Source organism: Carcharodon carcharias, chromosome 9, assembly GCF_017639515.1.
Source record: "Carcharodon carcharias isolate sCarCar2 chromosome 9, sCarCar2.pri, whole genome shotgun sequence".
Lineage (NCBI taxonomy): Eukaryota > Metazoa > Chordata > Chondrichthyes > Lamniformes > Lamnidae > Carcharodon > Carcharodon carcharias.
Genome location: NC_054475.1, coordinates 1,639,589 through 1,663,235, shown reverse-complemented (window position 1 = coordinate 1,663,235; position 23,647 = coordinate 1,639,589). Strand labels below are relative to the sequence as shown.

Here is a 23,647-nt window from a genome sequence, read left to right as displayed (position 1 = left end):
AGTTACCAGGAGAGTTGGAGGAGCTAGTTTTATGTTCCCTGCATGGCCATAAAATGTGTCAGGGGGAGCGACGGGATGAATATCAGTGTACTAAATGTTTCCAAATTTCTGGCAAAAACGGTGTGCGATAACTAATATGATGACGGTTTTTATTATTTAGGTACAGCAAGATTTGCCGAACAGTTTATGACTGATAAATCTGGCTCTCACTTTTATCCCCAGGACTGTGATTTTTCCTTGAAACTTTGATTACACTGCAGTAATTGCTCATATAGCGCAAGTAAATTTATAATTTGCATTATACCATAAGCCGTGGCATATAAATCAACATGGAATATAAGATGAGCCCCATTTTCAGACATGATGTGTTATACTCACATTAGTAGTGAGCCTTAGTTTTCCATCCCACAAATGGATGTTTTAGTTACCAACACCATATACCTGCATGCAAGGGATCAAGCAGGGTGCTATGGGCTGAGTGTGAAGATTTGCGGGTGTATAAGACACACTCACACAGAGCAGACCCCAGATGGTGAACAAGAAAGATGGTGACTACCTACACCCAAGCCACTGGTTCACTTATACTCAGCATAAAAGTTGACCCTCCCACCACATTTTGGAGAGATTTTTTGAGGCTTCAAAGGTTGATTTATACACTAACATCTATGGCAATCCGTGGGAAATGAAAGTACTACTGGAAATTGGACGCATGGAGTTATTGAAATAAACAGTGTTTATTATTCTCATTAAATCAATCACCTTAAGTATTCGGAGAGAAATTTTCCAGGTTTTTTTGAACTAGCCTGAACTTCTTCATCTGCTTCTTGGTGAATAATCAGAATTTCATTTTGAAAGAAATTAACGAAAGATCTGTATTTATGTAATGTTTCAAAGCACTTTACAGCCAATGAAGTATTTCTGAAATATAGTCACTGTTGTAATGAAGGAAATACAGCAGTCAATTTGCGCACAATCAGCTTCCACAAACAGCAATGATAATGACCTAATAATCTGCATTTTTTTTTGTATTGTTGATTGAGGAATAAATGTTGGCCAGGACATTATTCTGCTGTTCCTCGAAATAGTGCCAGTGAACCTTTTATATCCACCTGAGAGAGAGCAGACAGGGCCTTGGTTTAACGTTTCTTCCAGAAGAGAGCACCTCCTATAGTGCAGCACTCAGAGTTGTAATATGCCTTTAAGGGATAGCAACATGCCATCACTCGAAGGGAAGTGCGGTAGGTGATCCAGCCTCAGTTTCACTTTGGTCTGTGAGCAGAACACAACTCTGCTGCTGATGCCTTCAAGCTTTCTACATTTGTATAAATGTTCTTACGTGCCTAGCCTAAATAAACGAACACATGATGTGTTTGTCCAATCCCTTACAAGTGATTGGTGCCTTAATATCATTATGAAAACACAACATGGTGTTCAGCAGTGGTCAAACAGCATGGCAGCAAGATTAAGCACAGGTACAACATGGTGAGCAGCCTTAGCTCATGCTACAAGGCATAAGATGACACTTGACGTTTTGGTCAGACTGCAATGAAGCCTCAGCATCAGAGAGTGTTGAAATCACAACATGGTGTCTGCACAGGAAAGCTTTGAAGTTACAGTGCTGAGATAGTGCTCAAGTGAAGAGCTGGTAAGCAGGCAGATCACTTGTGGTGTGGTTGCAGCACGTAGCCTGTCAGTTCAGCGAGTGGGACAGTGTGGTCGGGAGGACCAGCAGGACCTCGGTTACCTCGGTCGGGAAAAGCAACTGACCAGGGTGTGGGCCGGAGTGATAGTGAACGAGAGAGAGTCAAACAAAAAGAACAAACAAAGCCATAATAAAAATCAAGCAGGAAAAGGTTACGATTATAATGGGTGGCTTCAGGATTGCTTAACAATAAACTGAATAAAACAAGGAGAAGGAAGGACAAAGGGATATTGTCAGAATGTCCGCAAAATTTGCCAGTTTGAATTGGGATGTGGCTGACCTACTGTCCAAATTCAAAATCTTTAAATAGTGTACAGAGCTATGGTTTCTTGAGTCAGGTTTGGCTGAGCAAGATAAGCAAGCCAGAAGATAATTGCCTCACAATTGGGAATGAACACATCAGGATTGACAGAGGGAGAGGTAACGGATCCCCAAAAGATGTGGACTACATTGAAAGACTGGTTCAGTATTGGGTTAAACTTCCGAAGTCATCAACTAGAGTTCATGTCATTTCAACAACAGCCTACAGAACCCATAGACCACTTAGTCAGCAGATGCAGAGAAAAGGATACGTACTGTGATTTTTCAAATACAAAACTAGCAGACAGAACTGGTGATCACCTCTGCTCCAATGGAAGAATTCCAGAAAGATCTGCTAGATGAGCCCAAAATGCATAGCATCAAAGAGTTATTCAAGGATAGGTGTTAGTATGAAGCGATCCTAGCAGATCAACGAAGCTTATAGCTCTGAAGCACAACGCCAATTGTTGACCCACTCGTTAGAACACCTAAACCTAGCAAGGCATGTAGAAGGTGTGGCCACCTGTATGTACCAAGGACATGCACATCTCTCCAGCAATTCTACAAAGCATGTGGCAGAAAGGGCCATTGGCAAAGGCAGTGCACTAGAGCAAAGACTGGTGCAGCTACAAAGAGCTGTGCACTCATCCAAACAGACGTACACAACGGGTACCTTCAAGAAGTAAGAATTGCTATCTGGTGTCCCATCAGAAACACATACATGAGGTGATTGGCAAACCAGAAAATGATGATAATATGTCTGATGAGATGAAGAATGGTGAAAACAGGTTTCACACTGTCAATCTCATGGAAAACATAGATACTGTCTCACCGTCCGAAATGCTTGCCAAGATTCAAATTATCTGCCCTAGTAAGTTGATAACTATTGGTTCTTGGTCAAGACAGACACAGGAGCAAGGGCGAACATTCTGACTCTACATTCTAAAGGACATGTATCCACAGATGTGGAGAGTCATGGCGAAACCTCCTACTGCGCAACTTCCAGTATACAGCAGTTCACTAATCCCATGTGCAGGATGCATTGTCCTTGAGTGCAAGGACCATCACTCCTCCTGGATGTCCCAGATGGTTTTCATCATGGAGACCCATCGTGGAGACCCATTGTGGAGGCCCCGTGATTTTAAGGTCTACTGGCAGTCCATGACCTTGCACTAGTGACATTCCATGGAACCAGTCAGAACTCACACAGCAGATCAACCTCAGAAGCTACTCCTATCACCTCAATTCATGACCTAGCATTAAAATATCCAGAATGTTTTGACAAAATTGGCACTTTCAAGGGAGCTGCAGAATTATACTTGTGGGAGAATGCAAGTCTATCAATTAATCCACCACATACGTGCAGCATCCATTTACAAGATAAACTGAAGGTCGATCTAGACAAAATGGAGAAAGATGGAATCATTAGAAGAGTACAAGCACACACCGATTGGTGCAGCTCAATCAAGTGTGTCATAATTAACTGAAAGTTTGCCTTGATCTATGACCTTTAAATGCAGTTTTGAAACATTGCTCTTACAAAATACCCACATTAGAAGAGTTAAATCCAAGATTTGCAGGTATAGAATTCTTCTCATATCTTGATGACAGGCATGGCTACTGGTCAGTCATCTCACAGAGAAGTCCCAAGAGTTTACTATTTCGTACCCCATTCGAATGATACTGTTTTCAATAACTGTCTTTCAGGTTATCTGTTAGCCAAAATCTCTTTCAAGTTACATAGACCACATTACATGCACTGTGCCAGGATGCATCTGTTTAGACGATGACATTGTTGTTGTGGGACAAACAAAGCAAGAGCATGATAATAATTTTCATTTATTGATGCAAGCAGCCCGTAATGAAGGATTGATGTTCAACAGTCTGAAATGTGCCATCAATATGTGGCAGATCAATTTCTTTGCTCCAAATATTCCACTATCGGCATATGTCCCGATCCATGTAAAATAGGGGATGTTAATGACATGCCAACTCCTCAAGACAAGGACAATCCTTGAAGATGTCTAGGTCTCTTTAATTTCCTGTCTCTTTACATTCCCAATTTCACTGAAAAATCTTCATCGCTAAGGGAATTGTTGAGAAAGGATGTGCCTTTCCTTCGGCAGAAAGGCCACCAATACCTCTTTGAAGCACTGGAACAGTCACTATCAGAAGCATTAACATTGCAATTTTATGATCCTAGGGAGACAACTACCCTGCCTCACAGAAAGGTTAGAGAGCATGCATAGTACAGAAAGGCAAAACCAATACCATTTGCTTCAAAATCTCTGCCTGTAACACAATCCAACTACTCCAACAGTGAGTAGGAAACATTAGCTTTAGTGTTTGGAATCATGTGATTTTATGCTTATCTATTCAGCAAAAGATTTGTGGTAGAGATTGACCACAAGACACTGGAGATGATTGGCAAAAGCCATTTGTCCAATGAACCACCAAGACTGCAATGTCCATTGATAAAGATTCAAGGTTATGACTGTGAGATTAGATACAAGCTTGGTAACTTGATGGTCACATCAGATACACTTAGCAGATTGCTTAATTCAGCAAAAACAGAAGATAGATCCTTGGATCAACAATTTGACTTCATTGACATTGAACCTGAAGATGTTCTCCGAATTGATCTGGTACATTTTGTACAACACAAATGGCAGTAGCTACAAGAAGAAACACTAAAAAATTCTACACCACAGAAACTGTAAAAAACCATCTTTAAGGATGGCCTGATTCAATTCAGCATGAACATGAGCTCGTGAGACCATTTTGGCCTTACCAGGACGAGCTAGGCATCTCACAGGGAGCCATCATACTGGAATCTTTACGACCTGATATTCTTCAACAACTTCATGTGTCACACGTGGGGATAGATCGGACAAGAAGACTCACAAGAGGGACAGCCTATTGGCCAGGTATGTATAATGACATTGAAGTCATCATCAAGAAGTGCGGGGCATGTCAAGAGCATATACCCAGTCAGCACAAAGAATCACTCATTCCGCATGAAGTTGCTACCCATCCATGGTCCAAAATCGCATTCAAATTCTTTCATGTCCATGGGACTGACTTCATTGTCATCATCGGCTACTTTACCAAGTACCCCATTATTCGACGATTGCAATATACATCAAGCACAACTGTCATGCACACTCTAAGTGCTATTTTCAGTTTATTTGGTGTGCCTAGAGAGATCATTACAGATAACAGTTCACAATTTATTGGTAAGCCATTTCAGGATATGTGTAAGAAGTGGGATATGGATCACACTACTTCTCTTCATTACCCTTGATCTAGTGACCTGGCTAAATGAACGTTTTACCCTAATACTCAAATGTAGACAGGCCAAGTAAGATCTACACATTGCAATGTTACAGCTGAGAGCAAAACCTTTAAGTGCAACTATTCATCATTGGCAGAATGCATGTTTGGCAGACCAGTGCATACTAATGTACCTACTATTACTCATTCTACACTCTCAGAAACTAGAGACCAACTTTTAAAACTGCAAGAGAAGGTGACCAACTTTCACAATAAAATACCTGTACAGAATTGCCAAGTTTACAGTTGCAACAATAAGTTCGCATCCAGGATCCCACAGAAGGTACATGGCAACCAGCTGTCATGACAAGGATTTGTTCAGAACCAAGGTGCTATGAAGCCATTATGTACAAAGGCTCAACAGTGAGGCATGATAAGGACAAATCAGATCCATTTCAGCTCCTCAACAACTATGTAGTCCTTTGGCCTCTAGTACAAGATCCAAAATACAACCAGGAATGACATCCAAGAATGACAATCCCACAGATCACTGTGAGCAATTAAAGACACCTCCAGACAGGGTTACCATTACAGATCTGAGCCTGTCAGCAGTTTACCTCTAAGCTTTATAGACTGATAGATTCGTCAGTTCCATACACTTATGGAATGGTAACTAAACATGAGCTTGTATTGTAAATAGTTCTACAGCTTTGGAAGGTGGAAAAAGTATCTTTAAAAAGAAAGGGGGGTGTTGTAATATGCCTTTAAGGGGTAGCAGCACAACATCACTGGACAGAAATGTGTCATGTAATCCAGCCTCAGTTTCGCTTTGGCCTGTGAGCAGAACACAGCACTCATAGCTCTGCTGCTGATGTCGTCAAGCTTTGTATAATTGTTCTTATGTGCTTCATCTAAATAAATGAACACACATCATGTTAACCCAATCATCATAAAAGCACAACAGGAGTACCTGGCTTGATTTTTTTGATGCAAGTCCTGAAGTGGGACTTGAATCCAAAGCTTTACAAATTAGAAACAAGTGTGTTACCAGTTGAGCTCCTAGTTACACAAGGCACCAAACTCTCTTAAAATGTATATTTGTTTAGCTTACTTTATTTGGTGGTAATTGGTAAATTACATGGCTCTGGATGGGTGAGGAGTGTCTGTACAATGATGTGCAGGGCAGCACAACTGTGAGGGACAGGCTGGATGGGTTAGTAACATTTTTCCTGTTTCCTCAATTTAATTTGCTCTTGTGCATGTGATGTTCCCATTTTCTTACAGCAAGCATTCTTGGAACAGAATAGAACAGGATTGTGATTCTGAGTATTTCAAAAACTCTCAATTTAAAGACTGTTAAAATCATTTTTTTAAAAAAATCAATGCTTTACAATATTTGCTTTATTGAATATTTTCTTTAAAAATGAATTTTAATTTGAAGTTAATCTATCAGAGTCCATTAGCCCGCAAATTTGCAGTTACTCAATTGCCAGTGCAGCATGGGAAAAACTGACCGGACAGTCACATCAACAATAACACCTTGCATTTGTATAGTGCCTTTAATGTAGAAGACTGGCCAAGGTGTTTTACAGGAGTGTTACCAAACAAAGTTTGGCACTAAGTAACATAAAGAAATGTAGCACATGACCAAACACTTAAGGAGCATCTTACAGGAGGAGAGTGAGTTGGAGCAGCAGAGGGGTCTAGGGAAGGAACTCCAGACGTTAGGATCTATGTAGGTGATGGCATGGCCACCTTGGTGGAGCAATGAAAACCAGGAATGCTCAAGAGCCCTAGATTGGAGGGATACCGAGATCTTGGGGGGGACGAGGGTTGGCATGTGATGCAATGAAGTCAGACATTTACACCTCCCAAGGGAGAGGAAGCAGTGCTGAGATGTGCTCGGACATTGGCTGCCAGTATGCTTTTTGAATAGTGGATTGCACCTAAGAAATACAAGAAAGGGGAGACTGCAAGGGCAGGCATAAAACTATATTAAGTAAATAAAATGTCCCAAAGTAAGGCCGTGTTTTGTATGGCATTGTGTAAATAGGGAGTGTTAAGGATTTGAAGTGTTGTTGAAAGGGATGCAAGTTAGATATTAGGCCAGTACAAGCAGCAACAGCATACATAGATGCTGAAATCCTGATGTTCTCTTCTTTTCAGTCACCATGAGTGGAGCTGTTCAGGTCTTCATATCCTGTCTGGTGGCTTTCATGCTCTGCCAGGCTAAACCTTTCAAGCAGTCTAGCTTCTTTGACTTTGTGGGAGAGGAACCGGGATCGGCATCTGGACCAACTCCTGAGGTTCCTGTCGTCCACCGATACAAATGTCCACCCAGGTGTCGCTGTCACATGAGTGTGGTGCAGTGTTCCAATTTAGGTAAGGAAAGCTCAAACCATTTACACGGGAAGAAAGCAGAATTGAAAGTGCACATGTTTGTTATTATGACTGGTTTCCCTTCCAAAATATAAGGAGTTCATTCAGAAAAAAATTCCTGCTTTGAATGCACAAGGACATTTGGGGCAAAAATGCTTTCTTCAGGCATTGCTGTAAATTAAGGGTCCTCCAGCTCCATATAAATCTCAAATTTCATTCTTTTAATGTCCATGTTTTTCTTTTCCTCTCCCGAATGCATTGTCTCATGTTGGGTTACTATGCAGTGTCCGTTAGTGTCTTGCCCGAGAAACCCTTTTCTCTCTGAGTCTAGGCAGTGAGCAAAGCTCGATGGCCATTACAGCTTAGCCCTTACCTAGTATTGACGCACACAAACACATGCACACTTTTGTTATAACCGGGTGAGAAGGAGTGAACTGGCTCCCCTCTATTCAACCTCCTCGGTTGGTCACAACAGAGGCTTTAGGTTTTTTTCACAAGGATATGCCTTTCCCAGACTATTAATGCGGTGAGCAATAGGGAGCCAGTCACACAAGGTTAACTTGAGTAAAAGAAAGAGCAAGTTTATTAACCACTAAACCCCAGAGAAGAGAAAATAAAAACGTGATGGCACACACACACACACACTCACACACACACACTCACACAGGTATCAGAAATAAGGGAAGTTAGAGTTAAATTAAAAAAAAGTTAAAGCAATTTAAGGTTAAGTGTCCTTTGCTTATCCTTGAGGCATAGATTTAAAACATTGAAGCCATTTTGTATGGGTTGGTTATGTGGATGTGATCAGATGTAGACAATGTTGCAATTATTAAGAGATCTCAGTTCACTGGTGGATTTCTAATAATGTTTTTAAATAGTTTGTTCTGCTTCATTTCAAATTGCAAAATTTCCAGTCTGTTGAAATTTGAAAATCATATTTTCAAAATTAAAGGTGCATCGACTTGCGAAATTTTCCAATAGGTGGACATTGAACCACAATGATCTTGGCTCATCATCGCCCCCTGAGGCTTAATTATTCCCCTTCTCTTGGTGCGCTAGTCTCCGAAAAACTGCCTCCGCAAAGCCAAGAAACATTTACATTCCGTTTGGCTCAGTTATACACTAGCCAGTGTATTTTTACAACTCAGCTTTTTGAGCAAATATCAGATTAATTCTTTAGTACAAAACAAATATATCAATCTCTTCTAAAGATTTAAAAAAATATTAATCTGAGTGTCAAACTGTAGCTTGTGCAAGTATGATTGTCAAAGGTCAGCCATATTCTCACTATTTCCACTGTCCATCATACGCATGCAGTGGTCAGAATACATTACAGTGTATTCACATTCATCCACAGTCCCCTCATCTGCAAGAATATTTGTAGGTGCTGACAGGTAGCAGAGATAGGAATAAATGGGTCATTTTCAAATTGGCAAGCTATTACTAGTGGAGTGCCACAAGGATCAGTGCTGGGTCATCAACTATTTACAATCCATATCAATGACTTGGATGAAGGGACTGAATATACAGTTGCTAAATTTGCTGATGACACAAAGATAGGTAGGAAAGTAATTTGTCAAGAGGACATAAAGGGTCTACAGAGGGATTTAGGTAAGTAAAATGAGCGGGCAAAAATTTGGCAGATGGAGGATAATGTGGGAAAATGTCAACTTGTCCACTTTGGTAGGAAAAATAGAAAAGCAATATGTTATTTGAATGAAGAGGAACTGCAAAACTCTACAGTACGGAGGGATCTGGGTGTCCTGGTACATATATCACAAAAAGTTGATATGCAGGTGCAGCAAGAGATTAGGAAGGCAAATGGGACATTGCCATTTATTGCAAGAGGGATTGAGTATAAAAGTAGGGAAGTTTTGCTGCAGTTGTACAGGGCATTGGTGAGATCACATCTGGAGTACTGTGTACAGTCTTGGTCTCCTTACTTAAGGAAGGATATAATTACACGAGAGGCAGTTCAGAGAAGGTTCACTTGGTTGATTCCTGGGATGATGGAATTATCTTATGAGGAAAGTTTGAGCAGGTTGTGCCTACACCAAGTGGAGTTTAGAAGAATGAGATTTGACCTTATTGAAACATATCAGTTGCTGAGGGAACTTGATGGGCTGGATGCTGAGAGGTTGTTTCCCCTCATGGGACAGTCCAGAAGTAGAGGAATAGGTCTAAAAATTAAGGGTTTCCCATGTAAGACTGAGGTGTGGGGAACGTTTTATTTTCTTTCAGAGGATCATTAGTCTTTGGAATTCTCTTCCCAGAGATAATGGAGGCTGGGTTATTTAAGATGTTAAGATTGAGTTAGATAAAGTTTTGAGCAGCAAGGGAGTCAAGGGTTACAGGGGGGAAGACAGGAAGGTGGAGTTGAGGCTGCAATCAGATCAGCCATGGCCTTTCGCATGGTGGAGCAGGGTCAGTGACCGAATGGCCTACTCCCACTCCTAGTCCTTATGTTCTTGAGCTGAATTTGAATTCAGCATTTTTTATTGAAGTTTCACAGACTTTACATTCTTGACCCATCAGGTTATGGAATCATTATTGGGATGCTCGCTAAAATGGTAAAATTTACTCTGCAGGTCCGATATTTGGCTTTGTGTTGGGTAACCCAGTGGAAAGAGAGTTTTGGATTGATGCAGAACAAAGGAATGAGACTGCTAGCATTGCTTTTCTAAGAATATCCCATTTTTAAAATGGAAAAATGTGGTTCTCATCAGTGCATGCTGGGCATGGGATTAGGTTATTTAAACAGCAGCAACAACTTGGACCTTTAATGTAACAAAACATCTCAGGTCATTTCACAGAAGGATTACAAAGCAAAATAGGACACTGAGTCACGTAGGCGATAATAGGTCAGATGGCTTGACTAAAGAGGTAGGTTTTAATGAGTGCCTTAGAGGACAAAAATGAGGTAAAGAGATGGAGAGCATTAGGGAGGGTATTCTGGAACTTAGGTCATGAGCAATTGAAGGGACACTGACCAATGATGGAGCAGTCAGAATCTAGTAAGGTCTTTGTGTCACACTAAACATGGCGTTGAGGGGCTGATTGCATTCCATGACCTACAATGAGGATTGAAATCTTGAAAAAATGGTGTATGGCATTTGTACAATTGAATCAGTAAATTCTATTGCATTTTCACAGAGCCCACCCTTCAGCCAATCAGGAACAGATTTTTAAAAATCGCAAACACTGAGGACTTTGTAGCTTGAGAAAATGAACAAATTAAGCAAGATCCTAACAGTATTCATGGTAACAACTGATCTGGAAGGAACCTAATGGTAGCGGCAATTTCCTTTTTAAACCAAAAAGGAGTCACATTGCACAGTGAAGAAAATTACTACTCTGATTATTACCATATTCAGGCAGCATCAGCTTCGTACTGTTTTAAAGAAAATAAGGGAAGTGACTAATTGTGGGAGAATACATAGCTTCAAAAATATGCATGACTGGCAGCTTTTAATGCTGCCCAAAATCCAGCTTGTGCAGGAATCAGAACTAGTTGATAATGGACATGATTCAAATTAGCCTGTATTACTTGACCCTGCTTTCTGCTGTACATTGGCTTTGTGTGACCCTGACAAAAACTTGTAAAGCCACTTTGTACTCAGCTAGGTGAACAAACAGATAGATAGAGAAAGATATAACAGATATGAAAAGGTTACTTTCCTGTCTAATTTGTAAAATATCTCAACTGGCAGCTGCTTGGCTGAGGCAATGATTTTTATGGGTCTTAAGGTTAAAGTTTCAAACCTCAGCTGCAATTCAGTTACTAAGTTAATGTTCACCTCCCTCGTTTTGCAGCAAAGTAATGGAAAGTTTGAATTAAAGTCTCATCGACATTTACCCCATATCTTCCCCAAATGCTTCTGCCATCAGCCATGAGGGTGGGGCTGTCTAGACTGTAAACCTCGATAAGAGTCTGGTCAGCTCTGGTTGACAGACATTGCTGTTTGTGGAGCTGACTGAGTTGTTTCCCCCACCCTTTCTCTCCTCCTTTCCGAGGCAAACAAAAGTCACATTTGCAAAAGAAAGCAAATGCAAACTGAACGTTCCTATTGTTACGAAGGCCAGACCTACCTTGTTCCGTGAGCAGGGACTGGGAACCCCAAGTCCCAACAGGCCTCTGGAGTTCCTGTGCACGCGCAGACAGGGAGCAGGTTGCGTGTGCAACGTGCCTGTACATAAATAAAAGGCTACAAAACCTCTGATCGTGTGACCCAGAGGCTGGGCACCATTTCAGAGAAGAGTCCTAGGCAGGGGAAAGGGAAAGGGGACAGGGAGAAGCCTCAAAGGGAGATGGACAGGGAGGCATCCCCAGTTAAGAAGAATGGCGAGCAGGAAAAGAGGTTCCAACCAGATAAAGGGTTGCAGTTGGCTGACTTTAAGGAGTGAGGGCTCAGGAGAAGCCCTGGCAATCAAAGAGGGCTTGGGAGAAGCCCTGATGATCAAAGGTGGCTTGGAGAAACCCTGAAGACCTAAGAAGGCAGGAGGAGGTTGGTGAATCCATGCCACATGTCTTTGGGGCAAAGGTATTCCTTTGGAGCAGTAGTATTCTGCTCAGTGCAGCTGAAGAGCTGAGGCTGTGTTTGTGAGTTGGCGTTTAAGTACATTCTCAGGAATCCAAGGGAATGGAGTCTTGGAAGACAATCATTGAAGCCCTATGAGGAGGGCCGTCATTGAGGCTGTCTAAGTTGGACCAACCTTGGATAGAATTTCAAGGTTAGATCTTTGAAGGTGAAGACTGAATTGCCTCCTGAGAGAGCCAGGATTTCAACAAGATTGGTTGACTTACAGTGTTTACTGATATCTGGGTGGGTGTTGAGAAATCCATGGACTCGGTCTTAGTTGCATCTGCCCTTTTTGGTGCAGTGTGAGTGTATTCATCTACTGTTCACCTGTTAATTCACAAGTACCTCGTGTTAACCCTGGATGTAAGAGTATAAGATAAATATTGCAAATTTTTTAATCTTTCTGATGTTGTATAATTAAGTTTTTCTTGTTTGTTCAAAGCCTAGGGAAGCTTGTGGCTTTATTCACTGAGCAAGTGTCTTGAATCTCAAACTTTGTCTACTTCAAACAAAATATCATTGGTCCCTAACTGGATCTTACCAAAAACGTGGGGTCTAGGAACATAACACTCTTTCTGTTATTGACTTGTGTTATAGACAGGAGTGGGGGGTGCGGGGAGTGTTAATTTAAACAGCCCTGATTTCCCCTTTCACTGCTCATCCATTAATAGAAGTGTTTTTGATTTGCTTCCCCCCCTTTATAAGCAGTGGCATATTGCCCAACCCTTCGGATTCGGTGTGATCTAATTTCTATCAATAATCCCACAGCAAACTTGTGGTAGGATGAACTCAGATGGTTAGTTTATTTGTACACACTCAAACATGGGGGAGTTGACTTCCATGGTGACTAGGCACACAGAGATGATTTAGTCTTGTAGCGATGGTACAGAAGTTCCGGTCAAAACAGTATAGACAGGCTGAGGCATTCAAACCTGAACAGAGTCCTTTTTCTGTGCCACTGCTTGGTAGATGGGAAAATGGAAGGCTGAGCTTTGCAGCTCCAAAGGCAATATTACTGATGATACCAGCTGGAGGGTTATGTCATTTGACTCCTATCTCTCTGCTTTGGCTTTGAAATAGGTTGTTCATTCCTTTGTCTGGGTCCCTGAGATTGTTAATGTTCCAACCATTAAGTCTTAAAGAGGGGTTGCGGGGTCTTTTGACTGAGAAGATGAATTGGCTCCAGTAGGCCAGGCCCAACTTATGAAATGTAGATGGCCTTTGTATAGTTCCCTTTGAATTTGGTCTGTGCAGCCCATAGGAGGTCCTTCAGGTCTCCAGGAGGTGTAAGCTTCTTCAAATCTGCCAAATAGTTCCTTTTGTTCAGGGTCACAGACAGACACATCTTCAGCTATTTCAAAAGGTCATTGTCCAGTTGTTTTAATTTTAAAAATTAGCCATGAAGATATATAAATATATGTTTTATAAAAATATTGATTGTGAGGTCTTAACCCCTTAACAGTCCTTACGGCCTCTGAGAAAAAAGTGAATTCTATTTCATTTTTTTAAAAAGCGATCTTATGAAGGAAGAACAGGAAGTAACAGAGTATGCGTACATTCGCTCATTTATGCTAGCACACAGCCAGCGGGGCAAAGGCAGCTGCCTGCTGCATTTTCTTTTTGAGGGTTGGTGCATCAGTGAGGCCGCTGTCCTTTCCTGGGATGTGGAATGTTGAGGTGCCCTTGGAAGGTTCAAAATCTGACTTTGAGGGAGATCTCTTCAGGGTTGGAGTTCTGAATTTTCCTCTGTTGGAGATCAAGACTAAGCAAAGCCATTGGTTTCAGAACTCTGCCTGTTCACCTCCCGATTAAGTGTCCTCCAAAGGTTATGGGGGTTTTACAGGGTGGTTAGCACTCAGGGGTTGAGTGATGGTCATGTTGCGCTGGGTGATCTGCTGGGGAATGCTGGGCATCTCACTGTATGAGTGCCAGGTCTTTTGATCATAGGGCTGAGCAGCCCTTGTTCAACTTAGCTCCTCTCTGTCCACCTTGGCAATCTGTGGATTCAAATGTTCAAACCCAGGGACTGCAGTTAGGCTGCTTGTCAGGAGATCAGGGTGTTTTAATGGGGCTTTGGCCTCTTTAGGGGATTCTGGTTCAGTGTCCAGCTTGGGCGCTAGCATACCTAGAGTGTTCCAGCTTCTGTTGCTGGGTTCTTTAGCTGGGCATGGCAAAAGGTTGGCAGTCTGCTCCCGAACTCAGGCCAGCCTTTCTAGACCTAAAATATAGGAGACAGCCTTCTGGAAAAGGGCTCTCCCGCATCCATACCAGGTAGAGCCACAAAGTTGTAGCCTGATGGGTTGTTATGGATCAGTTTAACTGCAGTTGGCAACCCTGGCAGGTCACCTTCCGATTCTGCATTAAGGTGGGTGAGTCTGGGCTCCAGTCTGGTTCGGATCCCTCTGCTGGTCAGTTGGGTGGTAGACACTATGTCTTTTGGGCCACCACTGTCCTCTTGGGGATGGTCAGCTTTTGCTGTACCTCTTGGTGGCTTTTCAACTAAGTGAGACCTTCACTCTTTCCGGTCTAATTTGGTAGCTTTCCTTCGTCCCCTGTTCAAATTCGCTGGAAAGCTATTGGCATAACCAATCACGTGGCTTCCCTGCTGGGGCCTTTGGCTTTGGCGGGGGCGCTGTTCTATCTTTTTTCCTCTCCCCTGGAACACCTCTGCCCTCAAGTGGAGGTGCAGCTCCAGCTACACTCTCTTGTGGCCCTTCGACTGGAGGAGGCATCTCACTCCCTATCTGCTCATCTGTTTGGGGACTCTCTTTGTCCCTATTTAATTTTGGAAAGAAGGCCTCTGCTGGCCATACTTCAGGCAAGCCCTTAACCTTTGCGCTTCCTGGTTTAAAAACCTGCCTTCCTTCAGGCTCTTTGACTAAATGGGGTATCTCCCTCACTAACTCTTTCCCTGCTCTAGGACTTCTCTGGTCCTTAGTTGATTCTGGGATTCTCCATGAATCTATTTTAGATTCTAGAGGCCTTTCCTGGACCCCTTTTAACTTTATTGCCCTGGCTTCAGCCTTGCTACATTCAAGCAGCCCCCGCTCAATGTTTATGGGTGCTACTTCACCCTTTTGGGCCTCTTGACCATCTCCAGCTTCTGCTCTCCTGCTGGTTGGCGTTGGACTCATTTCTTTCACTGGCTAACACCCTGCTGCCAGACAAATTACTCCCAAGGCTAACATTGATTCCTGCTGCTGCTCACATTTTGGGATGGGTAGGGAAACACTGTCCCTGAAAGGACAAAGCTCCAGAAACTCTGTGGGACTTTGTCTGGCTCAGACACACATGGTGCCATGCTGTCCAAAGAGTAAGTCTCTGTAGCGAGAGGCTCTGCCTGCTCTGCTGCACTACCCATTGGGTTGTCCTTTGGGGGGACTGGTCATATGGAGCCCTATTAAACCAATGGGCCTCCCTCACAGTCTCCAGCATTCATGGCTGGAATGGCCGATTTTATTGCAATGAGAACACACCAGTCTCTGGGGTTTCTCCTTACAGCCTGCAAGAGGGCTTCTCACAGCCTCCTTTGTGTTTTCTCTTCTGGTTGGGGGTCTTACCTACCTAGGTCACCCTGCTTATCTTTCCAATGCTCATGAGAATGGCTTGGAAAGGGTCTGCCTGAGTTTTCAGGCTTATGGGTGAGATCAAAGCTGTCTCCTGTAATAGCTGCACCCCTGATGGTGAGTATTCTCTACTCCTCCAATTGCTTTTGCAGGTTGGAGAGTAAGCAAATTTTGAATTTCCCCAACGATACAAACTCACCCAGCCCCTTATAGGTGCATGGGATTCTTACACATCATACCCATCAGTCAAATGCGATTTGCTTCAGCCATTCGAACTCGAGGTAGGTTTGTGTGGGCTTCTTACAAGCGTTCTGGATTTGCTGGCGATATGCCTTTAGGGCTAACCCATTGGCACATAGGATGGCCGCCTTGATCTGCTCATAATTCACGGTCACATCAGGGGTCAGCATAGAGTAGACCTCGTGGACTCTCCCTGACAACTGCCCCTGAATTAAACATGCCCAGATAGCCAATGGCATTTTTAGCTGTCCTGCTACTTTTTCAAAAGTGGCAAAAAATGACTCTACGTCACTCCCTTAAAATTTCAGAATGAATCTAACAAACGTGAGGGCCTCAGAGAGTCGTTCGGGGTTGGAGAGATGGAGGATTGCTATCGGGTAGAGAGTGATTTCCTCCTGCAGCTCCCAGCTTTCTGGTCTCTCTTTCCTTTTGTGCTGATAGCTCTCTTTCCAATTTTCAGAGCTGGAATCCTTCTCTACCCTTTCTCCCTCTCTTTATCTCACCTGTTCCTTTGCTCTATCTCTCTCTCTCTCTCTCTCTCTCTCTTTCCATTTCTCACTCTCTCTCTCCTAAAATTCCTGCTGAAATCTGAGCTTTTCCAGCTCAAAATTGGCTAGGAGAGGGGATTTGGAGTCATGGTTGAGATCTACATCTAACTGCTCTATCAGTAATGTGAGATCCAAATGTTCCACCAACAACTGGATCAGTTCACTTTGCTTCACTTTGCTGGGTAATTTTAACTGTACATGCTTAGACATAGCTTTCGATTGCTCTGTGCTGAGGGCCGCAAAGTTTCACCATTCAAATTTCCTTGTTTGACCTTCATTTGGGCATCAAAGGTTGCCATTTTCTTAGTGTTAGGGGAAAGGAATTTGCTGTGGTAAATTACTTGTGTTTTAAAATTCATTCCAACTACCGAGTCTTCCCCTTTTAGCTTCCAGTTGACTCTTTTGTATCAGATGTGGCTGTTCCCTTAACTTGAACTTTGGTCAAATTCAAATGGGTTATCCTGGACTTGGGCTCCTAATTTCTGTTATGGACAAGAGGCGGAGTTAATTTACACAGCTCTGATCTCTCCTCTCACCACCCGTCTGAATACAGGAGGTGTTTTTGATTTGCTTCCCCCTTATAAGCGATGGTGTATTTCCCAACCCCTTGGTTTTGGTGTGACCTAATTTCTATTAATAACTCCACAGCAAACTCATGATAGGATGAACTCAGTGGGTTAATTGATTTGCACACACTCAAACACAGGAGGAGGGTAGCAATGTTGCCTCCTTTTCACTCATGCGGTAAAAGAGGGATAGAGAAAAGAAAGATTTACAGGGCAAAGACCACAGAGAAAAGAATTATTTTTTCACATGAGTCCAGAGTGCAGAATCAGAGGCCGATGGTGTATTCTTTCACAGAGGTCAGCAAGCTGAACTGATGCTGGATAATTCACTTTTCCAGTAGAGTTGACTTCCATGGTGAGATGCGTACACAGAGATGAATCAGTGTTGTAGTGATGGTACAGAAGTTCCAGTTGAAACAGTGTAGATGGGCCCAGGCATGAAAAATGGCAGACTGAGCTTTGCAGCTCCACAAGGCAATATTACTGGTCCTGTCAGCTGGGGTGGCGGGGATATGTCACATGACTCGCACCGCTCCACTTTGACAAAAGGTGTGTATTCCTTTGTCTGGGTCCATGAGATTGTTAATGTTCCAACCATTAAGTCTTAAATGGAGGCTGTGGGGTCTTTTGCCTGAGTGGATGAATTGGCTCTGGTTGGTCAGGCTTGGCTGATGAAATGTAGATGGCCTTTGTATAGTTCCCTTTGAATTTGGTCTCTGCTGCCCAAGTGGGTTGTATGGGCATCTTCAGAGGTAACAAGGTGTAAGTTTCTTCGAACTGGCCAAAGAGTTCCTTTACTTGTATTTCCCTGATTTTTCTTTATGAAAATACCCAGCTTGTGGCATTGGGTGGAATAGCCACAGATGTTCACCACGTGCAGGAATGGGCAGGGAAAAGAACGGTTTATCAGCCGGACACATTGATGGCTCTTTATGCTGTATCATCCCAATCCTGCCTCATTAATCATGCATTCCCGGGAACCAGGCCATTTCACTGTTGGGCAGCCTCCGATTCAACCGCCATGCAGTCAGCTCGCTGCTTCATCACACTGGGCACCACATTTAGAGTGCAGCTGTGTGCACACACCTCTCAGTGCTTCCAGCCCAGGATTGTTACACAGAAGACATGGCCCCAAAAGACAAGAAGACTCCAGCCCCCCGATACAGCGACGTGTCCATGGAACACCTTGTGGATGCCATGGAAACCTGCTGTGCTGCAGGAGAGGCAGCAACATCACCAATCCAGACTGGGAGGAGATGGCAACGGTGGTCAGTGCCAATGCCCTAGACAAGAGGACAGCCACCCAGAGCCGCAAGGGGATGAATGATCTCCTCCGTTCCCCAGGGTAAGTCATTCTTCTCATTGCTCTCAACTCACACACTCACAAACCCACCACACACCCACAGGGCCCTCACTCACTGCCAGTGCGAGGGACATCACCATTCACTCTCTCACACACCTTCATTGTCCTGATCCTGTCCATGGGACCACTCACCACCCACACAGGCCAGGCACATTTAGCATCTGGCCAGGCAGGCATCCTGCTTACATTCTCTCCATCTCTAAGTCCTCACAGACTTTGAAAACAGAGCCATCCAGCTGGATAGCAACTATCTGGACTGTTCCTGACTGTGAGGTCAGTGGTTCTCAACCAAGTGAGGATCCAGCAGTGCAACATCCATCAGGTAACCAGGCTGTGAGTGATGTCTCCTGTTTCACAGGCCACTGTCGTGCACTAATTATCTCTCCTTGCTTTCACAGGCACATCTGCCAAACAGCCGACAGAGTCCACGATCCCAGGCCCTCGACTCAAGCCCCAAGGATATCCTGGAAGAGGAATCTGCTGGAACCGTAATTGAAGACCCACCACAGTGCTCACCCACACCCATCACCAGCACAGAGACACACATCTTAGTGAGAGAAAGCTTTAGAGTAGGCTCAGAGTCATAATCCGGTGAGCACATCACACTGTCTGACCCTCAGCGGGCGGAAGCAGAGACTTCCCAGGTCCCCGGCACTTGGAGGATTGCTGGAGACCAAAACTCTATTGAGTCCGAGTCAGATGAGGAGCCTCTGGACTCGGTCATGTCACAGTTGCTGGAGCTGCAAAGGCAAGCTCGGGAACATCAGGAAGGGATGTCCACTGCACTCCCCAGATTACAAGGCACGATGGAGGAGTCCGTCAGCCTTCAGTCCGATGTGATAGCACCAGCATGCCAAAGCACTGAGTTCAACACTGGTAGGATAGAGGTCACCATAGAGACATTGGTCCCAGACTTTAATCCTGCACTGCTCTGCAGGCTGAACTGCATCACTGATACCATAGTTGGCGTCCAACTGTGTGTACGTGAGAGTGGTTCGGGGCAGCTCGATCTCACTCCAGCTTCCCCTGCTCCTCAAGGAGTCAGCCTGAGGCCCTCAAGCACCCAAAGGGAGGAGAATCAACAGGTGCACACTCTGGGCCCATCCACCCAGGTGACTCTGGGAGTGTCCGACCCATCCAATTCCCCTCTTCCTGTGACCTCAGCAGCTCCAGCTCCACAGGCCGAGGAGGGAGGCACTGCCACACAGCAGGACCCCAAAAGCAGGCCGGAGCCCTCTAAGTCTTGGCCCTCCAGAGGACACCCACCAAAGTCATCACAGACAGGGTGTAGCCGTCAGCAGGCTGTCTCCACCTCCACTGTGGATGTTGGAGGAGCACCAGAATGTAGCGGCAGGGTTAGGAAGGTTAAGAAAATGTAATTGCACAGCCTAGGCATGGGTGTTAGTCACTTGAAGATAATGTTCACTTTGTTAATTAACTCCCTTGCCTATGGCTCCTTGTTCTGATGAGCAGTGTTCATGTCGCTCAGGGATGAAGCTTTGGTTCCTGCACAATATAAAGGCAGGTGTCTCAGTTCAGAGCCTCTTCTCTGTGCTTTGTGCAACCTCACCAGCTCACTGATGGTGCATCTTCACAATCACTGGTCACATCAGTCACTCCTGCACCTCGATGGGGCTTATCATTGCTGCCAGAATGTCCTGGGCTGGTGACACAGAGTTCCATCATTCTCTCTGTGCTCCCAGCACCTTTGAAATGCAGCTGCCCCCATCTCATCAGCATCTGTGTCCAGTGACTGTGGCCCTGAAGGGTTCAGCTCACAAAGGAAGCCATTAGATCAGGACAAATTAAAGTTTTCCCACTGCATCTCCATGATATGACCCTGTTCACAGATGCAAGTGAGGTGCCATCAGCCAGACAGGAGTCAGACATTCACATAAACCACATGAGGATCTATGGATTGTCCCCACTGCCTGTTGTCATCATCCTCCTGAATGTAGGGACTACGGGCATCCATGACAGGAGTTCTATCACAGAGGGTATGTGGGCTGCCATCAGCTGGACACGAGTCAAATGTTCACAGATACAATGCGAGGATCTATGGTGTCTCCTCACTGCATCTCGTCATCATCCTCCACAAATCTAGCACCAATGGGGACCTCCTCAGCGCTCCTGCCTCATCTGGCCAGTCTGATGGCCTCCTTACCCTCATCCCAATCGGTGTCCTCCTCATTAGAGGAGACGTGCAGCTCCTCCATCTCTCCCTCGGCCAGCTCCTCACCCTGTTGCAGCATCAGGTTGTAAAGGGCACAGGAAATGACGATGATGATGTGTGACACCCCCAGCGGACTGTATTGCAGGGTCCCACCAGACCAGTCCAGGCACCAGAGCATCGTTTTCAGCATCTCAATGGTTTGGTCCACCAAAGTGTGAGTTGCAGCATGAGCCTCATTATAGTGTCGCTCTGCTGCAGTCTGAGGCTGCTGCACGGGTGTCATCAGCCACAGCCTCTGTGGGTAGCCCTTGTCTTCGAGGAGCCAACCCTGCAGCTTCTGTGGACCCTGGAAGACTCCAGGGATCTGTGGCCGAATGAGAATGTAGGAGTCAGAGACACTCCCTGGAAACTGTGCACAGACCTGCAGGATGTGTTTCTGGTGGTCACACACCAGCTGCACATTCAGTGAATGGAATCCCTTGTGGTTGATCTAGTTAACCGTTTGTTGCCATGAAGATCTGAGCACCACGTGAGTGCAGTCGATGGAACCTTGCACTTGTAGGTTACCTGAGATATGGGCAAATCCCAGCACTCTTGCTTCCTGGCTTTCCTGATCCCGGGCAAAATGGACAAATTGTATGCCTTTGCTAAGATGGCGTCCGTGACTTCATGGATGCATTTGTGCATGGAGGCCTGCGATGTCCCACAGAGGTCATTGAGGAACCCGGAAAGGAGCTGCTGGTGTAAAAATTGAGCACCAGTTTCACTTTCACAGCCACTGGCAGTGGATGCCCTCCATGTTCCCCATGGTGCTAAATCCTGCAGCAGGTGGCAGATGTGACCAGCCAGTTCCCTGAACACGTGCAGTCTTCAGCGACACTTGTTCTCGGTCATCAGCAGGAATGACAAGTACTGTCTGTAGACCCTGGGTGTTGCTCGGCGCCAAACAGCGATAGCTCACTATGGCTCTTCAGAGGTGCATGCAGGAGCCCCAGACACCCCCTCTTCCTGAGGGTGCTGCTTGTCCCTCTCCCCAGACAGGTATCTCCATTGCTCTCTTCCCCTTCATCTCCACTCTCTGCAAGCCATGAGGCATACAGCGAGGTCACCAGACTACACGCTCCTGATGTAATCCTCCTGCAGGATGAAAGAGAAAGACACATGAGTTAGCATGGATGTACGAAGAACGTGTCTTGGTTAATCTTGAAGCCCTCTTAATGCATCCTGGAGAGTGCTGGCCATGACTTGGGTGGCCAGAGTTTAGTGCGCTGCATGGCTGCCCGAAACCCCACCCACTCTGCCCCACTCCACCCGACCGATTGGCAGCAGCTTTGCCCATTGGACTGCATGTTGTGCTCTCAGCTCAGGCACAGACATTCTCCTAACCCGCACTGCAAGGCTGCACTGTTAGCTTCAACCATGGGGGAGACTGGTCCAAACCGGGATGATGACTTTGCCATGGGCAGTGAGCACCTCCAGGAGTGACTGCTCCATGGCCAGATTTAGCGAGGAGATTGTACAACGTGTGCAGTCATCCAATAGTGCTGCAGTCCACTAAAATGCTCATTAGTTTGCAATCTGTGCCTAAGGGGGGGCAAGCTCTTGAGCATTTGGTGGCACTTTCAGGCCTCCGCATTTCTTGAGTGGGCAGATAAGCTAGAATCCCGATTCCAAGCATGTCAATGTGGCTGCGCCTGAACTGTCCCAGCTGCAGAAGAATGGTCACTTTATATAAGGTTTCTCTAATGCATAGCTGCTTCCCTCCCCCCTCCACCCACACGTGCTTCTGTGCTACCATCAACCACAGTGCAGCCCTTGCCCCCTCCATTCCCCCCCACCACCTCTGTCAGCCAGCCGGGAAAACACCCTCACCTGAATGCACAGAGCCCCAGCCTTCAGGTCCAATAGGTGACCCTTGCTAGCGCTGCACAATGTTACTGGGCACTCACCTGCGAGTTCCTCTCAAAGTACAGCTAGCCTGGTGAACACGTTATAAAAGCTGTTGGGAGACACGTTGACGTGTGCTCGAATGGTCCGGTGTTGGGGGGGGTTGGTTCTGGCAAGCGGGGTTTATAATGATATGCTGATGCATTACAATGAAGTCCCTAACGTGGGGCAGTGAGAAACATAGCCCGCCATTGACGGGTGGAGCGGAAAATTGCAAACTGGTCCCACGGCATCGTGAAACCTACTTTTGGCCTTCCTGCCAAATTGTCCACTCACGCTCGCCATAACGCCCGACACTAGTGGGCATGGAAAATTCCGCCCAGAGTGTTTTGGATTATTTTGTTACACAAAACACACAGAAGCTGGTCATGTGTTGAACGAATACTTCACATCCGTCTTCACCCAAGAGAATGAAGATGAAGATATCGAACTTGGGGAGAGAGACTGCGAGGTTCTTAAGCAAGTTGATACAGGGAGTGACAAGGTATTGGAGGTGTTGGCAGGCTTAAAAGTGGACAGATCTCCGGGTCCGGATGATTTGTGTCCCGGACTGCTGAGATTGAAGGGGCTCTGATCCAAATTTTTAATTCCTCTCTGGCCACGGGGGAGGTGCCAGAGGACTGGAGAACAGCTAATGTGGTTCTGCTAGGAAACTACAGGCCAGTGAGTCTCACGTCAGTGGTAGGGAAACTATTGGAGAAATTTCTAAAGGAAAGTATTTATCTCCACTTGGAGAGGCAAGGTTTGATCAGGGATAGTCAGCATGGCTTTGTCAGAGGGAGGTCAGGCCTAACAAATTTGATTGAATTTTTTGAGGAGGTGACCATGTGTGTAGATGAGGGTAGTGCAGTTGATGTAGTTTATATGGATTTCAGCAAAGTCTTTGACAAGGTCCCACATGGGAGACTTATAAAGAAGGCAAATGCACATGTTAATTTGATAAGGTGGATTCAAAATTGGCTTAGTTGTAGGAGACAGAGGGTGATGACAGAAGGATGCTTTAGTGACTG

At 45.0% G+C, this 23,647-nt stretch overlaps 1 protein-coding gene across 1 annotated transcript in view; it reads left to right on the top strand.

Moving 5' to 3' along the window:
• The window catches only part of LOC121281984 (decorin-like), a 53,362-nt gene that overhangs the window by 3,248 nt on the left and 26,467 nt on the right, over positions 1-23,647 (top strand). The window contains exons 2-4 of the mRNA XM_041195293.1: positions 4,383-4,647; positions 6,129-6,161; positions 7,504-7,657. Coding sequence (XP_041051227.1) covers positions 4,383-4,647; positions 6,129-6,161; positions 7,504-7,657 — 452 coding nt within the window. The remainder of the gene's footprint in view (positions 1-4,382; positions 4,648-6,128; positions 6,162-7,503; positions 7,658-23,647) is intronic.